At 42.4% G+C, this 25,424-nt stretch overlaps 2 protein-coding genes across 7 annotated transcripts in view; both read right to left on the bottom strand.

Moving 5' to 3' along the window:
- Positions 1-10,877, bottom strand: part of LOC115204227 (ephrin-B2-like) — a 60,968-nt gene extending 50,091 nt beyond the window's left edge. For 2 of the 4 annotated variants that reach the window (XM_029769625.1, XM_029769626.1), the window contains exon 1: positions 9,868-10,877. In XM_029769625.1, the coding sequence (XP_029625485.1) occupies positions 9,868-10,016 (149 nt within the window). In that variant the 5' untranslated portion in view covers positions 10,017-10,877. Of the gene's footprint in view, positions 1-721; positions 844-1,342; positions 1,588-2,170; positions 2,834-9,867 lie in introns of those variants that run through there. The other 2 variants (XR_003880321.1, XR_003880322.1) reach the window with 2 other exon arrangements.
- A 6,962-nt stretch (positions 10,878-17,839) lies between these two features.
- gigyf1b (GRB10 interacting GYF protein 1b) overlaps positions 17,840-25,424 on the bottom strand; it is a 35,524-nt gene continuing 27,939 nt past the window's right edge. For 2 of the 3 annotated variants that reach the window (XM_029769622.1, XM_029769624.1), the window contains 4 exons: positions 23,160-23,326; positions 21,346-21,393; positions 21,083-21,191; positions 17,840-20,259 (listed from right to left, as the gene is read on the bottom strand). In XM_029769622.1, the coding sequence (XP_029625482.1) occupies positions 20,192-20,259; positions 21,083-21,191; positions 21,346-21,393; positions 23,160-23,326 (392 nt within the window). In that variant the 3' untranslated portion in view covers positions 17,840-20,191. The other variant, XM_029769623.1, reaches the window with a different exon arrangement.

Genomic DNA, 25,424 nt, shown 5'->3' with positions numbered 1-25,424 from the left:
GTTTCCTCCAGCATCTTCACAAGGTCCTTTGCTGTTGTTCTGGGATTGATTTGCACTTTTCGCACCAAAGTACATTCATCTCTAGGAGACAGAACGCGTCTCCTTCCTGAGCGGTTTGAAGGCTGCATGGTCCCATGGTGTTTATACTTGCGTACTATTGTTTGTACAGATGAACGTGGTACCTTCAGGCGATTGGAAATTGCTCCCAAGGATGAACCAGACTTGTGGAGGTCTTGGCTGATTTATTTTGATTTTCCCATGATGTCAAGCAAAGAGGCACTGAGCTTGAAGGTAGGCATTGAAATACATCCACAGGTACACCTCGAATTGACTCAAATTATGTCAATTAGCCTATCAGAAGCTTCTAAAGCCATGACATCATTTTCTGGAATTTTCCAAGCTGTTTAAAGGCACAGTCAACTTAGTGTATGTAAACTTCTGACCAACTGGAATTATGATACAGTTAATCTGTCTGTAAACAATTGTTAGATTAAATTACTTGTGTCATGAACAAAGTAGATGTCTTAACCGACTTGTCAAAACTTTAGTTTGTTAACAAGTAATTTGTGGAGTGGTTGAAAAACGAGTTTTAATGACTCCAACCTAAGTGTATGTAAACTTCCGACTTCAACTGTATGTCATGGAAAGAGCAGGTGTTCCTAATGTTTTGTACAGTGTACGTGCTGAGTTGTGTAAGGCCTTAGATGAGTTGGTGACTCACTGGTCCAAAGTTGGTGTCCTCTGCCTCGTTGGTGTAGTGGTCCAGGGCGATGACGTAGAAGCCTGACTCCACCTGGTCAAACATGTTCTCTCTACGCACACTGACCCGTCTCCTGAGAACAACTGGAGTGAGAGAGAAAGGAAAATAAGAGGTTGGGAAATGTCGTAGACAGAGTTCAATTGGAGTTCAAGGTAACAATCCATTTTATGACTGCTGTGGCTGTATCAAAAGAGCCAACTATGGATAATCATTTAGCCAAATAAGGGATCGCACATGATTTGGGACTGGATTGAGCCAAACTGTACCAATCCAGAACACGTCAGTCAGTATGGCTCAGTATTGAACAGCCTGCTGTCATTTCATGCCCAACCCTCCTCGTAGAGAGCTATCCTCCTATTGGTTTTCACTTTATCCCTTATTTACACTATTCATATTGTTTAGCAATGACTATCACATACATTCAGTAGACCCATCCTCCGAATAGAACCATCTGGTCATCATCCTCTCTATGTGACAAATGTCCTATGCACAATGCCTTCATACAGTTTCAAAGAAATTCGAGGAAGTCTCAGTACCATTAATGATTAAGTTATGGGAGTGATTGGTGGATGTCATAGTTACCTGCTGGAAGTCCCCAGAGTGCTGTAGGTAGAGGAGAGCCAAGGTAAGCTACTTGGAACCGAATGGGCTCCTGTATCTCCGGTCTGTCAGCTGAGCAAAGAACAACTCCACTTGGCACACACTGGTTGAATCAACGTTGTTTCCACGTCATTTCAATGAAACTACGCTGAACCAACGTGGAATAGACGTTGAATTGACATCTGTGCCCATTGGGACTTCACCACCACATATTAGTGACAGTGGACCTGCATGGAAAGAGGTATGGAGAGAAAATTGTTTTTGACGTCATTCTCATTTACTGTAACTGCACAAAAACTGACAGATTAAAAGTGATCAAATCTATTCAATCATTTTAAAGTATGCGCTTAGCATTTTACAATATTAGCTATTATTTGGTTCAGAGCCTGACCTCTCGACTTCCCCTCCTCAATCATAGCCCTCTCCCACCGTGAGTCCTCACTGTCTGTTCTTATACTTCAGTGGTCTGTTTTCACCATGCCTCTCCCCGCTCTTCTGCCACTCCTTCCCAGTCATACTATTCTTCCAAGTCCTCTTCCTCTACTAATCCACTCGTTGACTTACTTACAATGCTCTTAGTTAAACCAGAGACGGTATAGAAAACGAAACCATCTTTGGTTAAACCACAGAGTTAAATGTTAGCTAGATGGTTAGCTAGTTAGCTTCCTACCTACTATCGTTAACCTAATAACCTTCTTTTAAAACAGAATACCAAATAACTACCTACTTCAATTTCAATATTGAAATGATAGTTGATTAGCTAAGCTAGTTGGTTTAGTAGTTTCTCTACTGAAAAACGATCAAACTTACCTCTTTATTGTCAGCCATCGTTCACCCTTTCCTCTTCTGTGCTCAAAAATAGGTGGTTACTAGTTACCACAGCCAAAGTCATTAACCCTGCCTATTTAATCTGATTTTAAACCTAAACATAAAGGTGTTACATTTTTTTTAAATTCATTTGTGCATTCTAATTTCCAAAAATGTCGATAATATATCTGCAGTAATATTGGAACTTATCTGCCAGTGTTGTGATTGGCTGTGATATTTGCCTATTGATTTCTCCCTCCGGAGTGGCATCTATTGTCAAAATGGGAAAGCTGTTTTGACTTTATTGCTGTGTATCTAGTGGAATCGCTCTGTCATTTCCTGGTTGCAAAAATTCTACACTGTTTGCTCAATGTCAGTTTTTGTGAGAGATCAAGCACTGAATAGTGTAGGGAATTATTGTATCATCAGTAAAATATTTTCAATAAAATAAAAATAAACATTTTTACAGCTGTTTGAAGCTGGTGGACCAAAACCAAAAGTTTTGGTTTGCGTCCACCAGCTTCAAAAGCGGTTTTGGAAGTGACAAAGCGATTTCCACTAGATAACAAAGCCACAAAGTCAGAACCCATTTTGATGCCACTCCGGGGGGAGAAATCAATAGGAGAATATCAGCGAATCACAACACTGGCGGGTAAGTAATACTATCACTCCATTATTACTGCAGATATATTATGCACATTTTCTGAAATTACAATGCAAAAATAAATCCTATGTGTAGCACGTTTAACCCTAACCTTATGGAAACCTCTAAAATCCGGTTAGAGCATTCGTGATTGATCCAAAAACATGACCAATTGCGTTTCAGTAGACCGCTACATGCTATGTTCATTGGGTAGAATTTTCCTGTTATAAAACGATAGTATGAAGTTCCGAGCGCAAGGTGGATTTTGGAGAGCAAACTGGAAAATCGGGGTGAAATGGGGAGGAGACATCCGTGTGGGGATGCAGCGTATTTGTGAGTGCAGTAATTTGAGTCTTGACATGTAGTCAGGGGAATAAAAATCCCTGCTCTCCAATTAATGTATTGCGTGCGACAATGCAGTTCTGTTCGCTCAAAGTCATACTCGCAAGCTCTCAAGTTTAATTTGCGTGCACCACGCTGGCCTGCGCTTGCGGGACCCGTCCTCTGCTCCCTCGACCACATTGATTCTCTCTCAACTCAAGTGTTTGCTCACACAATGATCTTTCATCTTGCTCGCCCCTAAACACCCCAACTAAGTCAGATGCTGAGTGACTGATTGGGAATGCACACACACACACACACAACGATACCCACACCCCTGGGAACAACATGCACAAACACAAAAAAAATACACAAGCAAATAAACACACACTTACTCCTTTCGCATACACAAATCACACGCACTCCTACTCTGGGGGTGTAACACTCTGGCTATATAAGGCAGTGTAAGGGGGTAATAAGGATGAACATGTGAAGATGCAGAGAGCTCAGTCTCCTGACACTGTGTATCGGTGTTTCCTTTCTTTTCCCAATCTTTAAAATGTTTTAATCTGAAACGCTTAGCCCAGTTAAGCAGGCTTTTATCCTCAGCCAATTAGCAGACGATTCATTAAATATTGAGCAGCCTGTGAAGGATGAATTTTTAATGCCCATTTGAGGGGGAGAGTTGTACAACAACTTCCCCTGGAGCGATGACAGACTGCACTCAGAACTGTTTATAGTCGTTTACCAAGCATACACGACTCTGCTTTAGATGTCAGAAGCCCCCTGCAATCCCTAACCCCACACACACTCACTCACACCCACCCACCACACAGACAAGACAGAGACAGCAACAGGAGAGTAGCATATGATGTAGGGACACCAGACAAGACAGAGACAGCAACAGAAGAGTAGGATATGATGGAGGGACACCAGACAAGACCGAGACAGCAACAGAAGAGTAGGATATGATGGAGGGACACCAGACAAGACAGAGACAGCAACAGGAGAGTAGCATATGATGGAGGGACACCAGACAAGACAGAGACAGCAACAGAAGAGTAGGATATGATGGAGGGACACCAGACAAGACAGAGACAGCAACAGAAGAGTAGGATATGATGGAGGGACACCAGACAAGACAGAGACAGCAACAGAAGAGTAGGATATGATGGAGGGACACCAGACAAGACAGAGACAGCAACAGAAGAGTAGGATATGATGGAGGGACACCAGACAAAACAGAGACAGCAACTGAAGAGTAGGATATGATGGAGGGACACCAGACAAGACAGAGACAGCAACAGAAGAGTAGGATATGATGTAGGGACACCAGACAAGACAGAGACAGCAACAGAAGAGTAGGATATGATGGAGGGACACCAGACAAGACAGAGACAGCAACAGAAGAGTAGGATATGATGGAGGGACACCAGACAAGACAGAGACAGCAACAGAAGAGTAGGATATGATGGAGGGACACCAGACAAGACAGAGACAGCAACAGAAGAGTAGGATATGATGGAGGGACACCAGACAAGACAGAGACAGCAACAGAAGAGTAGGATATGATGGAGGGACACCAGACAAGACAGAGACAGCAACAGAAGAGTAGGATATGATGGAGGGACACCAGACAAGACAGAGACAGCAACAGAAGAGTAGGATATGATGGAGGGACACCAGACAAGACAGAGACAGCAACAGAAGAGTAGGATATGATGGAGGGACACCAGACAAAACAGAGACAGCAACAGAAGAGTAGGATATGATGGAGGGACACCAGACAAGACAGAGACAGCAACAGAAGAGTAAGATATGATGGAGGGACACCAGACAAGACAGAGACAGCAACAGAAGAGTAGGATATGATGTAGTGACACCAGAATTACGGGAATGTGGGGGTGCGTGCTACGACACTGCTTATAACTAACTATAAGTTAAGTATAACTATATCATTAATGAGCGCAAGGAGAACAGAGGAGTTGATCCTGATTCGATGACCCTCAGAGCTATTTTTTTATTTAACGAGGCAAGTCAGTTAAGAACAAATTCTTATTTACAATGACGGCCTAGCCCAGCCAAACCCGGGCCAATTGCGCAGCGCCCTATGGGACTCTTAATCCCGGCTGGATGCGATACAGCCTGGATTCGAACCAGGGATTGTAGTGACGCCTCCTGCACTGCGATGCAGTGCCTTAGACCGCTGCGTCACTCGGGGGGCCCAAAAAGCTATACTCTAATAAAAACAATTATCCAAATACAGGAACTTTTTCTCCACAGAACACGTTGGTATGTGGTTTTTGTTTGTCCAGACAAAACCAGTCTGTCAAAAGTTGCTAACTCACGTCTGAATTCTAAAACTAAATACATCCTGCAATTCCAACCTCAAAAAGATTTTCTAAAAATAAAATAACTTGTCTATCTAAAAGCTAAATGTTTGTTTTTGACTTTATAATTCTATTTGAGGTTCCACATGTTGTCATGGAAAATAAATGTTATTTCCAACAACCAATGAGCAGCTCCGCCGTAAAACCAGCTGCATATTGAACGTTGAGATTGTCTTAAGGCCAGTCTCTTTGGCAATGACATCAAGTGGCATGTTAGCTAAAAAGACTGGTACCCAGATTAGAGACATTCAATACCCTCCTGGATCAACATCCATGTTGCTTAAATGGTTTTGTGCGTAAAAAAATGCAGAGAATGTATACAAATAATGTATACACACACACTGAATAAAAAATATAAACACAATATGTAAATTGTTGGTCCCAATGTTTCCTGAGCTGAAATAAAAGATCTTAGAAATGTGCCATTTGCACAAAAAGCTTATTTCTCTTAAATTTGTTAACCTCCTTGTTAGTGGGCATTTCTCCTTCGCGAAGATAATCCATCCACCTGACATGTGCGGCATATCAAGAAGCTTATTAAACAGCATGATCATTACACAGGTGCTTGGGACAATAAAAGGCCACTCTTAAAATGTGCAAGTTGCACATTTAAGAGTGCAATTTTGTCACACAACACAATGCCACAGATGTCTCAATTTTGAGGGAGTGCGCAATTGGCATGCTGACTGCAAGAATGTCCACCAGAGCAGTTGCTACAGAATTTAATGTTAATTTCTCTACCATAAGCCGCCTCCAATGTAATTTTTGAGAATTTGGCAGTAGGTCCAACCGGCCTCACAACCGCAGACCACATGTAACCACGCCAGTCTGACTACCTGTTACGCGAGGGCAGCAAGAAGCCAAGGTAAGTTGCTAGCTAGCATTAAACTTATCTTATAAAAAACTATCAATCTTAACATAATCACTAGTTAACTACACATGGTTGATGATATTACTAGTTTATCTAACGTGTCCTGCGTTGCATATAATCGATGCGGCGCCTGTTAATTTCTCATCGAATCACAGCCTACTTCGACAAACGGGTGATGATTTAACAAGTGCATTTGCGAAAAAAGCACTGTCGTTGCACCAATGTACCTAACCATAAACATCAATGCCTTTCTTTAAAATCAATACACAAGTATATATTTTTAAACCTGCATATTTAGTTAATATTGCCCGCTAACATGAAATTGTGTCACTGCTCTTGCGTTCATTGCCTGGCTCGTTGCGAACTAATTTGCCAGAATTTTACGTAATTATGACATACCATTGAAGGTTGTGCAATGTAACAGGAATATTTAGACTTAGGGATGCCACCCGTTAGATAAAATACGGAACGCTTCAGTATTTCACTGAAAGAAAAAAACATTTGTTTTCGAGATGATAGTTTCCGGATTTGACCATATTAATGACCTAAGGCTCGTATTTCTGTGTGTTATTATGTTATAATTAAGTCTATGATTTGATATTTGATAGAGCAGTCTGACTGAGCGGTGGTAGGCACCAGCAGGCTCGTAAGCATTCATTCAAACAGCACTTTCGTGCGTTTTGCCAGCAGCTCTTCGCTGTGCTTCAAGCTGTTTATGACTTCAAGCCGGGTGGGTATAATTTGTGGAACGTTCCAACAGGAATCTATTCCAAAAACTTTGTAAATAACAAGGTTGCCAAAAAACAACGCATACAAAGTTGTATAGCGGCAGAATAAGATACTGGGTAGGGAGTGGTCTATTTCATTGCGTTTTTCACTAATCACGTTTATTCCGAAAAATGTCTGTCCTCCCTCTGGTTGCCTATGGATAAACATTAAGAATAAGCTACGTGGTGAGTTGATGCCTATTCGGCATCTAGTTAGCTAGGTTTGTATGCGTTGCTACTTTGTATGCGTTGTTGGTTGGCAACCTTTTACTTTACGTTTTTTTGGAACAGATTCCTGTTGGAACGTTCCACAAATTATACCCACCCCTTCAAGCCTATCAACTCCCAAGATTAGGCTGGTGTAACCGATGTGAAATGGCTAGCTAGTTAGCGGGTGTGCGCTAATAGCGTTTCAAACGTCACTCGCTCTGAGACTTGGAGTGGTTGTTCCCCTTGCTCTGCATGGGTAACACTGCTTCGAGGGTGGCTGTTGCCGATGTGTTCCTGGTTTGAGCCCAGGTAGGAGCGAGGAGAGGGACGGAAGCTATACTGTTACACTGGCAATACTAAAGTGCCTATAAGAACATCCAATAGTCAATGGTATATGAAATACAAATCATATAGAGAGAAATAGTCCTATAATTCCTATAATAACTACAACCTAAAACTTCTTACCTGGGAATATTGAAGACTCATGTTAAAATGAACCACCAGCTTTCATATGTTCCCATGTTCTGAGCAAGGCACGTTACCTTTCTTACATGGCACATATTGCACTTTTACTTTCTTCTCCAACACTTTGCTTTGCATTATTTAAACCAAATTGAGCATGTTTCATTATTTATTTGAGGCTAAATTGATTTTATTGATGTATTATTTTAAGTTAAAATAAGTGTTCATTCAGTATTGTTGTAATTGTCATTATTACAAATAAGAAAAATGTTTTAAATCGGCCGATTAATCGGTATCGGCGGGTTTTGGTCCTCCAATAATCGGTATCGGCATTGAAAAATCATAATCAGTCGACCTCTAAAATATATATATATATAAATAAACCGCCCAACCCTACACGAGACAGTAACAGACAAGACAGAGAAAGTGACAGAAGAGGGCAGATTGTTCTCTCTCCGAGTTGGGTTGAGCACAGAGACTGTATTCCCTTCTAGCTGATCTATACATTCTAATTAGTTGTATTTACTTGCACAAATTACAACAGGTGAAATACAAACAGTAAAAAGGTAAAACACGGTTAACAAAGAACTATCAGGTGAGGTGAAAAAGCCTGTGAAATTACTATTTAAACAATTGTTTACTTTTACACTTAACAACCAGGACAGGACGAGAAAGGAGGCTAGACAAAAGAGACAGCAACAGACAACACAGAGAAAGTAGACTACCACTTAAAGCTGCTCTATGGATTCTAATTACTGTTAAGTGTCTCTTTGTGTGTGTGTGTGTGTGTGTGTGTGTGTGTGTGTGTGTGTGTGTGTGTGTGTGTGTGGGGGGGTGTGGGTGTGGGTGTTAGGGTACTGTGGGATTCTTCAATCAGTTTGGCTCGTTGGCCAGGTCCAGAGTATGTTTGAAGTTGTTGAGTGGTATGGTCGTTTTCGGCAATACACTGTAGACGTATGTGCTCCAGTGTAGAGAGACCCACAGTAGCTATTTTAATTGAGTACTGGAAGTGTCTGCTGTGGCAGGTGGGAAGGTGCAAGTTACCTGAAAAATATTTCTCTAATATCTCAATGTGCACCAAATCCATGCATTTAAGCTGTCGAAATTCCTATTTTGTTGTTAATTGAGGATGACCCGGACCCCCCTACTTGCATTGGGCTAAACCCCCAATATCTTAAAATGAATCGATGCGGAATTACCGCATGCTTGCCAGAATATGTGAGAGTCTGAGCTTTGATAAAAGAGGAACAGTGTGGGCCAAATCCAGGCCAGGTTCTCACTGGCTTTCATTGTGTCCATTTCGCGTGGATTCCAACCTTTGCATGAGTCTGCACAGGCGGGAGGGGATCGAGGAACGAACGAGCGGACTACACGCAAGCGACCTTTTATGAGGGTGCAATCATGCGTGAAGACCACCCCCTCTCTCACGCAACACTGACATAATAACAGTCTGCCAAAAACAGGCATTCCCACGCATAACAACCCCATTGCCATCTCCTTGCTCTCTCTATGGCCAGAAAGGGTATGCTATGGTTTTACACTGGTCTATATTTAACTATAGGAAAGGACACCTATCTGTTGAATAGGACCGGTTGCCAGTAAACTCCAGGCAGTCTTCCTCGACCGTAATCCTCTCCAACGAAGTCAGTATCCACACCACCACTCACCTCCACCAGCAACAACTAGGCCTAGGCTAGCCTAGTCTACAGTTGGATATTGAGTGAACCCATGTAATTCGAGACCTGAAATCGAAGCTCACAAAATAATCATTCAGTGTCCCAAAGGCATGTTCCCCATGAGGTGGTAATTGTAAAGCGTTCAATATCTGTCTTCAAATTCCACTCTGCCGGACTGCATGCAATGTCACCAATATAACCTACAGTTCTTCATGCTTTGATCGGCAGTCAAGGAACGGTGTCCTTTGCATTATCTATTCAGTCAGTCATAATCGGACAGCAATGTGTTTTGGGGAGAATTTATGACAAATCTAAAGTACGGTATGCTAGCCTATTTGTAATTAAAGTTTAACCACTTACCTCTTGTTCAATGTATTCCAATAAATAGGTTCCATGTTACTTGCAGTTATTCCCAGTAAATCCACAAGAAAAATCAAAATAAATCCTAAACCATTACAGCCGTCCCAAAACGCGAGAGCCATTCCTGCTCCTTGGCTCTCTACTGCCATTTTACCTCCGAAAAAAGAAGGGACGGGGAATCGAGTTAGACAAAGAGTGCGAACGAAGTTCACTAAATCCCTCAGAGTGCACAGCTATAGCGTGACTTGGGCAAACACCTAGGGAAAAACTTCAACAACAAAAAAGATCAACCAGAGACAACACTCACAGTAGTTGGAATGTGTGAGGGGATAGAATGTGTCGACCTCTCTAGTCTTGCGTTTAAAGTGCATCAGTGGCCACATGTAGGTTTCTGGTTTGAAACGTGTCCAGCAATACGGGACATTGCATGATGATAAGGCCACTGTCCACCCACTCTCCAAATGTCACCACCCCGGACAAATGAATATGCACCGATTGTTCGGATTATCAGTGTAAATGTCTACCAGTAGGCTACCTTGAAAGGATAATTTTGGATAGTGGGCGTTTATCTATTATTTTGCAAAGTGCCAAAGACTACCTTGCCATCCGGATGCACAGGCTTGCTCGCTCCAATTTCCCTCTGCACGCATACAACATTGGACTATGGTATATAAGCGAACATTCACTGACCCAAATTGATAATTGCCTGTCCTCTGTGCTCTTATAAACACTGCAGCACTTGAATGCTTAACGCGTTATTGCTTTCAGAGTTGTCTCCATTATTTTATCCCTTTGAGTCTTAGCGGACAAAAATAGCCCCTTCCATCCGTCCGTTATCTTTTATTATGGCACAATATCGGTTAAACTTCGTCTAGCAAACTTGAATGACAGGCGAAGTGTCGGTGTGCAAATTGGCGCATTCAAAAATAATGCATCCCGGTTAACTTATTCTGGTCTCTTCTCCTGTTCACAATACCGCTTTGGGTTCGTTGCGTCCTTCTCCAACGCTCTGCACTCAAAATATCGTACTATGGTTCACACTGATAGAGAACAGCTAGGAGAAGGGGGAGGGATGGACTGGAGTGGTCTATGCCAACCTATATGTGTGTGTTCCAGAGTGTAGCTCTATTGTCAACCTGGTCTCAGAGCATTTCGTATTATTATGTACGTACATCTAATATCCTCCATTTAGTAGGATATATGTTATGTTATGTAAGACAGATGGTTACTTAAGGCTCACTTTGGCTAACCATGTCCCAGTGATTTTTTTGAAGGGCTATGTCCCTAGAGTTGGAAAATGTGTGATTGCTGCACTGCTATGTTAGCTTTCTATGTGTTATCATTCTCATTCCTCCATCCCATACATTTTTCCAATAGGGATTTTATCCTATGACAAACAATGGTCAGTACACAACAAGTTATTGCTCACTTATACCCTTTAATAATATACTGCTCCAAAAAATAAAGGGAACACTAAAATAACATCCTAGATCTGAATGAATGAAATAATCGTATTAAATACTTTTTTCTTTACATAGTTGAATGTACTGACCACAAAATCACACAAAAATAATCAATGGATATCCAATTTATCAACCCATGGAGGTCTGGATTTGGAATCACACTCAAAATTAAAGTGGAAAACCACACTACAGGCTGATCCAACTTCGATGTAATGTCCTTAAAACAAGTCAAAATGAGGCTCAGTAGTGTGTGTGGCCTCCACGTGCCTGTATGACCTCCCTACAACACCTGGGCATGCTCCTGATGAGGTGGCGGATGGTCTCCTGAGGGATCTCCTCCCAGACCTGGACTAAAGCATCCGCCAACTCCTGGACAGTCTGTGGTGCAACGTGGCGTTGGTGGATGGAGCGAGACATGATGTCCCAGATGTGCTCAATTGGATTCAGGTCTGGGGAACGGGCGGGCCAGTCCATTGCATCAATGCCTTCCTCTTGCAGGAACTGCTGACACACTCTAGCCACATGAGGTCTAGCATTGTCTTGCATTAGGAGGAACCCAGGGCCAACCGCAAGGGGTCTGAGGATCTCATCTCGGTACCTAATGGCAGTCAGGCTACCTCTGGCGAGCACATGGAGGGCTGTGCGGCCCCCCAAAGAAATGCCACCCCACACCATGACTGACCCACCGCCAAACCGGTCATGCTGGAGGATGTTGCAGGCAGCAGAACGTTCTCCACGGCGTCTCCAGACTCTGTCACGTCTGTCACATGTGCTCAGTGTGAACCTGCTTTCATCTGTGAAGAGCACAGGGCGCCAGTGGCGAATTTGCCAATCTTGGTGTTCTCTGGCAAATGCCAAACGTCCTGCACGGTGTTGGGCTGTAAGCACAACCCCCACCTGTGGACGTCAGGCCCTCATGGAGTCTGTTTCTGACCGTTTGAGCAGACACATGCACATTTATGGCCTGCTGGAGGTCATTTTGCAGGGCTCTGGCAGTGCTTCTCCTGCTCCTCCTTGCACAAAGGCGGAGGTAGCGGTCCTGCTGCTGGGTTGTTGCCCTCCTACGGCCTCCTCCACGTCTCCTGATGTACTGGCCTGTCTCCTGGTAGCGCCTCCATGTTCTGGACACTACGCTGACAGACACAGCAAACCTTCTTGCCCCAGCTCGCATTGATGTGCCATCCTGGATGGGCTGCACTACCTGAGCCACTTGTGTGGGTTGTAGACTCCGTCTCATGCTACCACTAGAGTGAAAGCACCACCAGCATTCAAAAGTGACCAAAACATCAGCCAGGAAGCATAGGAACTGAGAAGTGGTCTGTGGTCACCACCTGCAGAACCACTCCTTTATTGGGGGTGTCTTGCTAATTGCCTATAATTTCCACCTGTTGTCTATTCCATTTGCACAACAGCATGTGGAATTTATTGTCAATCAGTGTTGCTTCCTAAGTGGACAGTTTGATTTCACAGAAGTGTGATTGACTTGGAGTTACATTGTGTTGTTTAAGTGTTCCCTTTCTTTTTTTGAGCAGTGTATAATTGGAAAGAGGTCAAAAGTTATTTCTGTTGACCTGAACGTTCCAGAAATGTCTCTGGTGGGTAACTGAAGCATTTTTTTCCTAATATGGCCAACATATAATTAAATGTGGTCTTACCCATTTGAAATGTAATTGTAGTATGCCCAAAAACATCTTAATGTTCCTAGTGATGTTGAATACACAACCACATGAGCCAGATATAAAGATGTCAAATTATTCACAGAATTGTAGTAACATCTTCAGAAATGCAGACAGATCTTTGGGCACATTATTCAATTATTCACAGAATTTTGGCAATCTTCTATAACTGGCACACCTGGCTCATGTGGTTGCATACTCTACATCACTTAATGTTAAGTTATTTTTGGGCATACTACAATTATGTTTCATACAGGTATGGTCATGCGAAATTGGCCAATAAGACCACATTGAGTTGTTTGGCAGCCTTATTGGAAAATGATTTCTGTGGGGTTAATGAGTGAATTCTGTGACAGACCTGAATCTACAAATCTTTTTAAAACCCTGTTCTAGCAGTGTGTGTGTGTGCAATTTGGTGCCTATTGCCACGAAGTTACAAATGAAAAAAACATAGCTGCCCCAGTAAATGGAATTCGATGGCAAAGCTTCCAACATTCTAATGTCAATGGCACAATATGGGTGGTTTTGAGATGTTACCCCACTGTTCCACCAAGGTACCTGCAAGTTCCCGGACATTTCTGGGGGGGGAACGGCCCTAGCCCTCACCCTCTGATCCAACAGGTCCCAGACGTGCTCAATGGGATTGAGATCCAGGCTCTTCGCTGGCCATGGCAGAACACTGACATTCCTGTCTTGCAGGAAATCACACACAGAACGAGCAGTATGGCTGGTGGCATTGTCATGTTGGAGGGTCACGTCAGGATGAGTCTGCAGGAAGGGTACCACATGAGGGAGGAGGATGTCTTCCCTGTAACGCACAGCGTTGAGATTGCCTGCAATGACAACAAGCTGTCTTTTGATGCTGTGACACACCACCCCAGACCCTCCACCTCCAAACCGTATCCCGCTCCAGAGTACAGGCCTTGGTGTAACACTCATTCCTTCCACGATAAACGCGAATCTGACCATCACCCCTGGTGAGACAAATCCACGACTCGTCAGTGAAGAGCACTTTGTCAGTCCTGTCTGGTCCAGCAATGGTGGGGTTGTGCCCATAGGCGACGTTGTTCCCGGTGATGTCTGGTGAGGACCCGCCTTACAACAGGCCTACAAGCCCTCAGTCCAGCCTCTTTCAGCCTATTGCAGACAGTCTGACCACTGATGGAGGGATTGTGCATTCCTGGTGTAACTCGGGCAGTTGTTGTTGCCATCCTGTACATGTCCCGCAGGTGTGATGTTTGGATGTACCAATCCTGTGCAGGTGTTGTTACACGTGGTCTGCCACTGCGAGGACAATCAGCTTTCCGTCCTGTCTCCCTGCAGCGCTGTCTTAGGCGTGCCACAGTACGGACATTGCAATTTATTGCCCTGGCCACATCTGCAGTCCTCATACCTCCGTGCAGCATGCCTAAGGCACGTTCACGCAGATGAGCAGGGACCCTGGGCATCTTTCTTTGTGTTTTTCAGGGTCAGTAGAAAGGCCTCTTTAGTGTCCTAAGTTTGCATAACTGTGACCTTAATTGCCTACTGTCTGTAAGCAGTTAGTGTCTAAATGACCGTTCCACAGATGCATGTTCATTAATTGTTTATGGTTCATAGAACAAACATGGGAAACAGTGTCCAAACCCTTTACAATGAAGATCTGTGAAGTTATTTGGATTTTTACAAATGATCATTGAAAGACAGGATCCTGATAAAGGGACGTTTCTTTAGTTTATAATTTGAAACAATTTCATGACACTTCAGAACCACTAGTCAAACAAAGTTAAACATTCAAGGTTTCCATTTTAAAAACATTTTATACAGCCATTTCTGATATGTACCCTATAGGTCAAAGTTATGTTGACCTTAACTTTCTGAAAATGTGTCACAGATTGTCCCAAATATTGTGGCAGATGCAGTATGGCTAATCTCGGTTAACCCAGAACTGAAGTCTCTCGTAATTGGTCAGCTGCTTGATTAAGTTCTGGTACATATGTGTTAAGAGAACCGATTAAGAAATTCTAGAACAAAGATCGGAACTGGAACAAGGAGCTCCATTTCTCTTTGTAAGTTACGGGCCGAATATCCCTTCCCTTCCAAAATTCGAAAGATGCTAACGCCTAAGAAAACGTGATTTGTCCAAATAACCAATGACAAAAAACCCGAACTACTGCTATCCCCCACATCAAATTCCTGCAACAGGTTCTACAATACTAGTTATGTTTACATAGATCTACGAGAGATTACATATGAAATGACCAATGTGCAGTAACAAGCTTGTAGCTCCCCCACCAGTTATTCTGTCTTTTTTTCACTTTTATTTAACTAGGCAAGTCAGTTAAGAACAAATTATTACCAAAAGGCAAAAAGACCTCCTGCGGGGACGGGGGCTGGGATTACAAATATAGGACAAAACACACATCACGACAAAGGGTTCCCAAACCTTTTCACTTGGAGCCCCCTTTCAAGCATTGGTGAACATCCCGCTACCCCCCTGCGCGCACACGCTCCACGTCTATTTCTAAGAGCACAAGCACTGTTCACACGCCTCTTGGTGGAGAGAATTTTGCAGGTTTAAAGCCTATTTCCTGCAATTCTACACATTTTGTAATGGGGTGCAAAGAAAACTGCAGTTTTAAAGCACATTTTCTTGGAATTCTATACATTTTGCCATGTCTAATGTGTATTGATGTGATATGAGCGACAAAAAAATAACAATATCTATGGGCAAAAAAATTCAACCTGCCTGCTGACATGGGCTAGTTGATCTGGACATTTCTGACAAGTTATAGCTCTAAGGTATGCAATGACTGGCATGACAAGAGGAACTGATGAAACACACACCCCAAAAAAGGTAGCACCCCACAGTTTGGTAACCACTGCTGTATCAGATGCTTTTCCTTTACAATGTAATAATTCAGCAGCTCATTTCCAGTGGTTTCATGATTGGGAAAGCAGAAAGGAATGTGGAGTATAGGACAATAAAACTGAACATACCATGCCCCCATGTGGGCAACATGTAAAGCTGCAGGCAGATACACATGATTTAGTGTTAAAAAGGAAAGACAGACCAACAAAGAACATCCGTCTTGCACAATAGATCTCCTGCTGGGTGTTGACAAAAGCTGGCAATTCAACATGTGGAATCGTCCGGAAAGGAACATTACATTTTCTGTGGTCAGATGCAATATGACGGCAACCCACTGCGCAAGGTCAACATCTGTGTTGATCGGTCTTCCCTTTAAAACAATATGTAGAGAATGTGACAACACATTAATATTGCATTTCACACAGTTTATTTATTCTGTTACACTTCTCTTCAAAGTAAAAACTATTTACAATGCCCAGCCCCATCTAAAATTCTGCTGTGTTTGAGTAGCAAGAGGTAATAACCATAACATTTCCCCAAAACTTCTTTAAACCAATTTTGCATTTCAAACATTCCTCTAATAGTTTAGCATTCTCTTTTTACAGCACTCACTAATCCTCATTACTTCAATCATTTTACTGCTCTGCTAGAACGTCAAAGGATGTCCCAAACCAACCCAGCCATCATTCCATACACTCCACCAGGTCAAACCTATTACTACGTAGGGGTGGTGGGGAGGGGTTATCACTCATGGGCAATTTTATTCTGTCCAATTAAGGCAAGTAAAACCAAATGAGTCAAAAAAAATCTTACACAACCAGTAAAGTCAAATTAAACATTCACTATTTACATCCAGGAGTTGAAACTTGCCATCCAGGTCTGTGTGGGTGCGTGTGTGTGTGTATGAGTCTTAACTCCTGGTTGAGACCTCGATCAGCTGGGTTCAGTCTTCCTCTGTCCTAGTCCAGTCCAGGACCGGGACAAAGCTTGTGTCTGGGAGTCGCTCTCCTTTACTGTCTGCTCCTCTCAGAGACAATCGCATGTCCAGCTGTGGTCCAGAACAACCCAGTCATTCAGGGTATGAGAGCCCACACGTCTTAGGCCATGATACACCTCACTTTGCAGCTGGTCATCCAGCAGAGGGGCCACTACATGGACCAAGCAAGGAGGCGGTGGCGAGTGTCCATGAGGTATCCTCCTGGCCTGCAGAAACAAGACAGAACTATTAAGACAAGGATGATTAAACACTATAACCCGGATCATAATAGATTAATATTAAATCCCAGACCCCCCTGGGTATAGCATGAGGAACAGAGCGGCTTGTCCAGACACCAGGATATATCTAGGAGATGTCCAACCTCATTAAACGGACACATCTTGAGAAACCTATTAATTACCCAATTCTCCTCTGAATAACTATCATTGTTGGTACAGCAAGATATTAAATAGAATCTTTTGTCAAATAATTTATCTAGTTCCCCTGTGCCTCTACCTGTCCTACTTGCCAATTCAGGTAGCCAGTAACCTAGAAATTCAGCAAAAGTACATCTAACAAAGAATATACATTTCCCCCAGTGAGCCCCTTTCTAAAAGCAGATGGTCACATCAACTTGCCTTCTGTGGCTCTCTGAAGGTCAGTGCTGTATTGTTTTGATACACCGAAGAATCTGGTCCACTTCGGTGTCAAGGTCATCCTCAATGCTGTCCTTTCTTGTGGAGAATGTCCAGGGAAAGGCAATCCTTGTCCAGTAAAAGAGTAAATACAAGGAGACAGGGGCATCTCACGTAGTCCACAAACCTGTCCATCTCCCTACACTCTGTTCTGACTAAAACCAACAAAAGTACAAGTGGAAGATGAACAAGATTTCCCACCCCACCCCCCCCCCCCCGTCAGTCCATTGTCCAGTAGTTTTGGATTTCAAAAGGTTCCAATTGTAGGCCCGTGTTATAAAAATATGTTCTCTCCAGTATATTTTAATTTCTTTGAACATTTGTTGAATCTCTAAAATGTCCATAATTTAAAACAGGCAACCTATAGTCACATGGTCCCAGCCCACCAAACCCCATGAGACATGTTGCACAGTATGTTGTACAGAGGGGGATCAGCTATGGCTAGGAGGCTGGCCTGAGGAACAAGTCTGTGGAGGAGGCTCAAGGAGCATGAAAGGAGTCATAATATATTTTTTTTATCCATCTCACGCCATCTCCGGATCTTTTCTTGAAGAACCCATGAGAAACACATGGATTGAAATGATAACCACATATTAGTTGTCACCAGTCTTAAACAAATTGTCCATTCTCCTTTTCCTCAATATATATATTTTTTTGTTATAATAAAAAATATAATCCAGACTTGTATGAATAAAAAAAAATGGTTAAAGTGAAGCGTTTCAGTTTGCAGATGAAGTACCGATCATTCCTCCGGCCACATCTTCAAACTCTCCATCTTCACAAGTTGTAGGCAATTAGAGAGAAAGAAGACAATGAAGTCGCAACCCAGACATTCAAAGATCAAAAGGAGACAGATTCATCTTTTGAAAAACTACTGCTACATTTTCCATGCCATTTCCTCGGTATATAGGTTTGTAATGAGTCCATCATGTTTGAAAGGATTTGCCGCTGTATCCAGAGACTATCGAGGACGACAACATTGCTTGGTGATGGACAGACGTCTTCATCTTATTACGAGAAGTTCTTCAGAGAGCAGTAGGCAGTGTTCAGCGGTGTCCATCTTGCTTTAATTTACAGTATCTCATCTTCAGGGATTCTAATACTTTATCCCCACAACTCTCCTCATTACCATTTGTTTAAAGTCTGGCTTGATCTCACTGCACTGTTCTGGAATACATTCATTTTTTATATATATATAAGAAATTACAAGAAGCAAAAAAAACTATATAAAAATACAAAAGCTTAGCAGCCTCAAAAGTGCTCCATATCATCAAGTCCAAATACTTTTCCACTTTGTTTTTAACATACAAACATATTCAAAAAGCAACAAAAGAGAGGACTCTAGCTATAAAAACCAGGGTTCACACAAGCAGTGGCAATAGCTTGCAAAACAGCCTGGAAACAGGAAAGCAAGACCTCAACACTGGCATGTCGTTAAAGGCAATAGATCCCCTTGAAAAAAGCAAGGAACTTCTCTGGTCTTACCAACTTTCATAACCACAAGGAAGATAATTATTAAACATAACTATTCATGGTTCTTTTAACAAGAGTGAGATTGAGATACAGGGCCTGTACTGCAGTAAAATATACCTCGGAAATCTGCCTTGAAACAAGACATTTGCTTTCACAGTTCAATCAGCGAATCAGAGCCTGTATACCTCAGTGACTCGTCGCGAGAGAAGAGCATGAGGGCAGCAAAGCACCAATGCCAGAACACGAGCGGATAGTCAGGTAACTGGACAGAAACGCAGACCATCACGAAGTCATTTAGGGGATGAGGAGCTGGTGAAAGATTGGATAAAAAGAGCCCTATCCACTCCCACTCTCACTTAAAGAACCCATGTACAAAAATAACATGGACACATTCATTGGCTACTAAATCACTCATACATCTAACATGGGCACAAATTGCATACATTCTTCACAAAGTAAAAAAAGCTTCATGGAACAAAGTAAAAACATGGCCTTTTTATGCATCTCTGTAAGCAATAAAAAGTGTGCAGGCTTTGAGTCTACCACACAGACACCAGAAACATATTTTTCTTCCACTACTTATCCACAACAACTTTTGTTTGTTTTTGTAAGTGCAAACTTTCAAGTTTTTTCTTAATAAAATGCAAATTTGCTATAGCTTTACATTTTATATAAATGTTTAAAAAACAACAGTGTCTCTTTTCAAAAAAAGAATATACTTTCTAAAACAAATGCTCATCACTCCCCCAACCTCTCACCATTATTATCAGAGATGTAACCTCCAGTTCCTTACTTGGGTATGTTTGCACACACACATCCACTTGTGTCTATTCATATCATAGACATAATATATGCACATTTTGCATCCTAAAACCAACAAAAACAAAAAACAGGCAAAACTTCATTTCAAATATTGAAACCCCATGTAATAAAGTGCATTAGTTTAGTTTAAGGTGCTTAACTGTAAGTAGTGCGGAAGGGTACTCCTCTCTGCACACCCCTACCGGCCCCTCTCACTGAGAGACGAGGGAGAAAACAGTACTTTACCAGGTCCTCATCCAAGAGGGGGCAAAGTAGCTCAGCAGTGCACATTCGTCATTGTGTGTGCGCGTATGTCGGTTGGTGAATGTGTGTGTGTGTGTCGTATGCCAGGTATAAGGCCTCAGGTGGATTCAGGTAGATGCTGTGGATCAATAATCTTCCACTGTTTCCATCTCGCCCAGGCTCATCCTGTCCCCTGCGCTCAGGAATGAATATCCTGCAGGAGAAACACCATGGTTCACTTCTATTCACATCCAGCATGGATTCCACTACTTTTCACATTTGGAAAGCACATTCCAGAAGTTTATGGTATTCTGTAGATAGAACCCAAAATGGGAGAGTAACTTAATACATAAATATCACTATAAATGTTTTTATTTATTTCACCTTTATTTAACTATGTAGGCTAGTTGAGAGCATATATATAAGAACTTACTGATTACATTACATGTATGATAACTGTTTACGTTCTGTGTTAATGAAAGGTGAATATGGAATGAGTATGGAAAGTTACTGAGGGAGGCGAAGGGCAACAGTCTTTGATAAGGCAGGCCAACTACAGAACTACAGAGGAGCAAGGAATTCGGCTCGAGGTCAAGTCAACAGAAGTGAGAAGAAACCTCGGAGGCTGGCCAGAGGGGCATACCCTAGCGACCCTGCTACTACAGTCCTATCTCACACACATACATGCACACGAAGGTTCTAGCATCAGGCAGGACCATGACTACACCAGTGAGAGGAACCAATTAAGTTCCTGCCTAGCAACAGAGATGTATAGGCTGTCTAGATGTGTAAGGAGTTGACCCTGCCTAGGTGACAAATATGTGCTTGTATCGTCATATCTTGTCTTTGCAGCTATACGACCCAATGGGATGAATAAACTTGCCCTGTGCTTCTTCTTCCAGTTATTACCCTTTGATAAGACCGTAACACCTGCATATCAACTATTCAACACTTCACTCCATTTAGTTTACTTTTCACTGTGCTGCGAGACATTTAATAAATATACTGTACATATTATTGACTGAGTGTCCGCATACCTAAGATGCTGGGGTCGGAGTGAAGCATCATGGTCTGTTTCTTCTTCATCTTTGCAGCCTGGCTGTCATACATTCCTCCCTTCCCCATCTGGGCTGCCTGGAACATTGACTACACAGAAGAGAGGGGGGAGGAGAGAGAGAGAACAACGTGGTGACCGACAATGTATTGGGTATTTGCAAATTCCAATAAGTGATCCAACATTAGAAAAGTATAGATTGATACTATAAAAAGAGTGTTGGTCATGACTTGAGGTGGAGCCTACCTGTAGAGGAAAGTTGTTCACAGAGAGTCCTGGAACTTCTTTTGATAGCTGGTGGGGGAGAGGGATGTTGGTTACTGATAATGTCTTACACATCCACACCACAAACACCCCCGTTGGAATTCTTCACATTTTATTGTTATAAAGTGGGATTAAAATTGATTTAATTGTAATTTTTTGGTCAACGAAATACACAAAATACGCTAATGTCCTTTGTAGCTCAGTTGGTAGAGCATGGCGCTTGTAATGCCAGGGTAGTTTGATTCCAGGTACCACATATACGTATAAATGTATGCACACATGACTAAACTGCTTTGGATAAAAGAGTCTGCTAAACGGAAAATATATTTATTATTATACTGAACAAAAATATAAACACAACATATAAAGTGTTGGTCCCATGTTTCATGAGCTGAAATAAAAGATACCAGAAATATTCCATACACACAAAAAGCCTATTTCTCTCAGATTTTGTGCAAAAATGTGTTTACATCACTGTTAGTGAGCATTTCTCCTTTGCCAAGATAATCCATGCACGTGACAGGCATGGTATATCAAGAAGCTGATTTAACAGCATGATCATTACACATGTGAACCTTGTGCTGGGGACAAAAGGCTACTCTTAAAAGTGCAGTTTTGTCACAACACAAAGCCACAGATGTCTCAAGTTTTGAGGGAGCGTGCAATTGGCATGCTGACCACAGGAATGTTCACCAGAGCTGTTGCCAGAGAATTGAATGTTAATTTCGATACCATAAGCCGTCTCCGTCGTTTTAGAGAATTTGGCAGTACGTCAAACCGGCCTCGCAACCGCAGACCACATGTAACCAAGCCAGCCCAGGACCTCCACATCCGGCTTCTTCACCTTCGGGATCATTTGAGACCAGCCACCCAGAAAGCTGATGAAACTGTGGGTTCTTACAACTCTAGAATTTCTACACAAACTGTCAGAAACTGTCTCAGGGATGCTCATCTACGTGCTCGTCATCCTCACCAGGGAAGTGACCTGACTGCAGTTCGGCGTTGTAACCAACTTCAGTGGGCAAATTCTCACCTTCAATGGCCACTGGTGAAGAGTGCTCTTCACGGATGAGTCCCGGCATTCAACTGTACCGGGCCGATGCCAGACAGCGTGTATGGCGTTATATGGGTGAGCGGTTTGTTTATGTCAACGTTGTGAACAGAGTGCCCCATGGTGGTGGTGGGGTTATGGTATGGGCAGGCATAAGCATCGGACAACGTATCGATGGCAATTTGAATGCACAGAGATAGCGTGACGTCATCCTGAGGCCCATTGTCATGCCATTCATCCGCCGTCATTACCTCATGTTTCAGAATGATAATGCACGGCCCCATGTCGCAAGGATCTGTACAAAATTCCTGGAAGCTGAAAATATTAGTTCCTTAATGGCCTGCATACTCACCAGACATGTCACCCATTGAGAATGTTTGGGATGCTCTGGATCGTCAATGTGTTCCAGTTCCCGCCAATATCCAGCAACTTCGCACAGCCATTGAAGTGGAGTGGGACAACATTCCACAGCCCACAATCAACAGCCTGATCAACTAACTCTATGTGAAGGAGATGTGTCACGCTGCATGAGGCAAATGGTGGTCACACCAGATACTGGACTGGTATTCTGATCCATGCCCCTTCTTTTTTTTTTAAGGTACATGCGATCAATAGATGCATATCTGTTGGACTTAATAATTTCATTTCAACTGACTGATTTCCTTACATGAACTGTAACTCTGTAAAATATTTGAAATTGTTGCATGTTGCGTTTATATTTGTTCAATATACATATAACACACACCTGCTGTTGCTGCTGTCTCTGGTGGTTGGCTTTCTGTTTGGCACGCCGCTCCAGGAACTGCTTGGCAAACTCTTTGGCTTCCACAGTGTCGCCCAGGTAGGAGCGGATAAAGTCAAGGACTTCGTAGGGAGACTCCACCTCCTTCAGATAGGCCACGATGGTGGCTACTGCTCACAGGAAGACCACAGACATTTACACTTAATACCAGGGGAAAAGGTTGAGCAAGAGGACATTCTGGAGCCAGGGAGTCAGGCAACTAAGGACATGTTTGCATAGGTGTGAAGCTGAGTTTCTATTAGGAAAATGTGGTCCTGGGCAGCAACATTTTAATTAGGACTGTCCGACTAAAATGGATCTTGGTCGACCGAAAGTAGTCTGTTCTTTCAACCAATTGATTGGTCTAAAATTTCAAACGTGTATATTTCCACATATAGACATACCTTACGCGTTTTAATAAAATCAACTCTATGCATTTAGCTTACGGTTTGATGAAATAAGACAAATGCCTCAAGAGGACGCAGGAGAGCTAGATAACTGAGGAAAAAAGCCGTCAACCTTTCATGTGGAATGCCAATTTATCTTACCATTTCTACTATTCTTTGTGACAGTTATGGTTTACATATGCACATTTTCATGAAACCATTTTATAATAAAGTCTTAATATCTCAAAATCATTGTCATGTGGTTAATCAAAATTCTATCCAAATCTAAATGAAAATTATACAAACCTAAAAAGTAACAGCTATTGTCATTGCCAACTACGTAAAAATAGCCTACATAAAGCCAACAAATAAAAAAACATTGCAGCCTGCAGATAGAAAATCTTGTGATAAAATAAATATCTTATAAATCACAATGGCTACACACGGCCTGTCTGCAACAAACTTGAAACATTGGATCAACTAGTAACTTGGGTCCAGCCCGAATGTGCTAGCGAACTTGCAACATTATATAAAATATTCTGGGCGCTCAGAGTTACAACGTGCCAGTGAGCTCAGGACAGACACAGCTCTGGCTATTTGTGCAAGGGATAAGAAGCAGTTCTTGACTTGGGCAGGAGCTCACCAGAGCTGAGTACCAGCACCTCAAATGTTCTACTGCTTGAGCTCCTGTTCCTCTTATAGAATATTAGCTCAAAAGTATTGTGGAGCTCTTGCACCTAAATATTTGTTATTTATTTAACTAGGCAAGTCAGTTAAGAGCAAATTCTTATTTACAATGACGGCCAAACCTGAACGACGCTGAGCCAATTGTGCGCTGCCCTATGGGACTCCCAAACACGGCCGGATGTGATACAGCCTTGATATAAACAGTATATAAACAATATAAACTGCACCAGCACCCAAAATGAGTACCGGAAACTATTTCAGTCCAAGTCAATCACTGATAAGTAATCAGGAAGGCCTATTTTATGACGTTTCCACTTGATCAGAGCATGACATTTTCCCTTTCACGCCGAGTGGTTATTGAAAGGGAGAGAGGTGGAAAGATTTTTTAAATATATTGAGGAACCATTGTAATTCTCAATGGATGTAAAAACAGACTGTTTGCTTGCTGTTTGAGGTGAAGAAAACATTACTTTGAGAAGCTCCACATGTCATTAGCGGTGGTGCGTTAAGCCAATCAGATAAATGTATCAGATCCCCAAATGGGGACATTTATATGCCTACATTTACATGCAGGCCAGGTAGCCTATAGGTCTACTTCTATGCGTGCGCATCCTAACATTGACAGGAGCGCTCCAGACAAAAGACGCTGACTAAATTCATAAAACTCGTAAATGGAATGAAATAAACCAAAACTTGTTTCTCACAAATGTAGCATAGGTTGTGCACTCTAGAAACAATGTGTCCACTCCGACAATGAGAACGGGAAGGCTGGAATAATAATATTGAATGCATTGACAGAAATTACCGTAACCAAAATTGAAGTTAAGAAATTATAGGAATTAAGGGTAAATGTACTACTGGTGAATTATGTAATTGGGAATTAATATACACTAACAATCAAACAAACAATTCACACATGACGGACCCCCCAAATCCAAATCAATCCCGTTCCAGAGTGCAGGCCTCGGTGTAACGCTCATTCCATCGACGATAAACGCAAATCCGACCATCACCCCTGGTGAGACAAAACTGCGACTCGTCAGTGAAGAGCACTTTGTCAGTCCTGTCTAGTCCAGCGACGGTGGGTTTGTGCCCATAGGCGACGTTGTTGCCGGTGATGTCTGGTGAGCACCTGCCTTACAACAGGCCTACAAGC

This window comes from Salmo trutta, chromosome 12 (genome assembly GCF_901001165.1).
Source record: "Salmo trutta chromosome 12, fSalTru1.1, whole genome shotgun sequence".
NCBI lineage: Eukaryota > Metazoa > Chordata > Actinopteri > Salmoniformes > Salmonidae > Salmo > Salmo trutta.
Note: the sequence above shows the minus strand (reverse complement) of the source record. Positions and strands in the feature narration are given on the sequence as shown.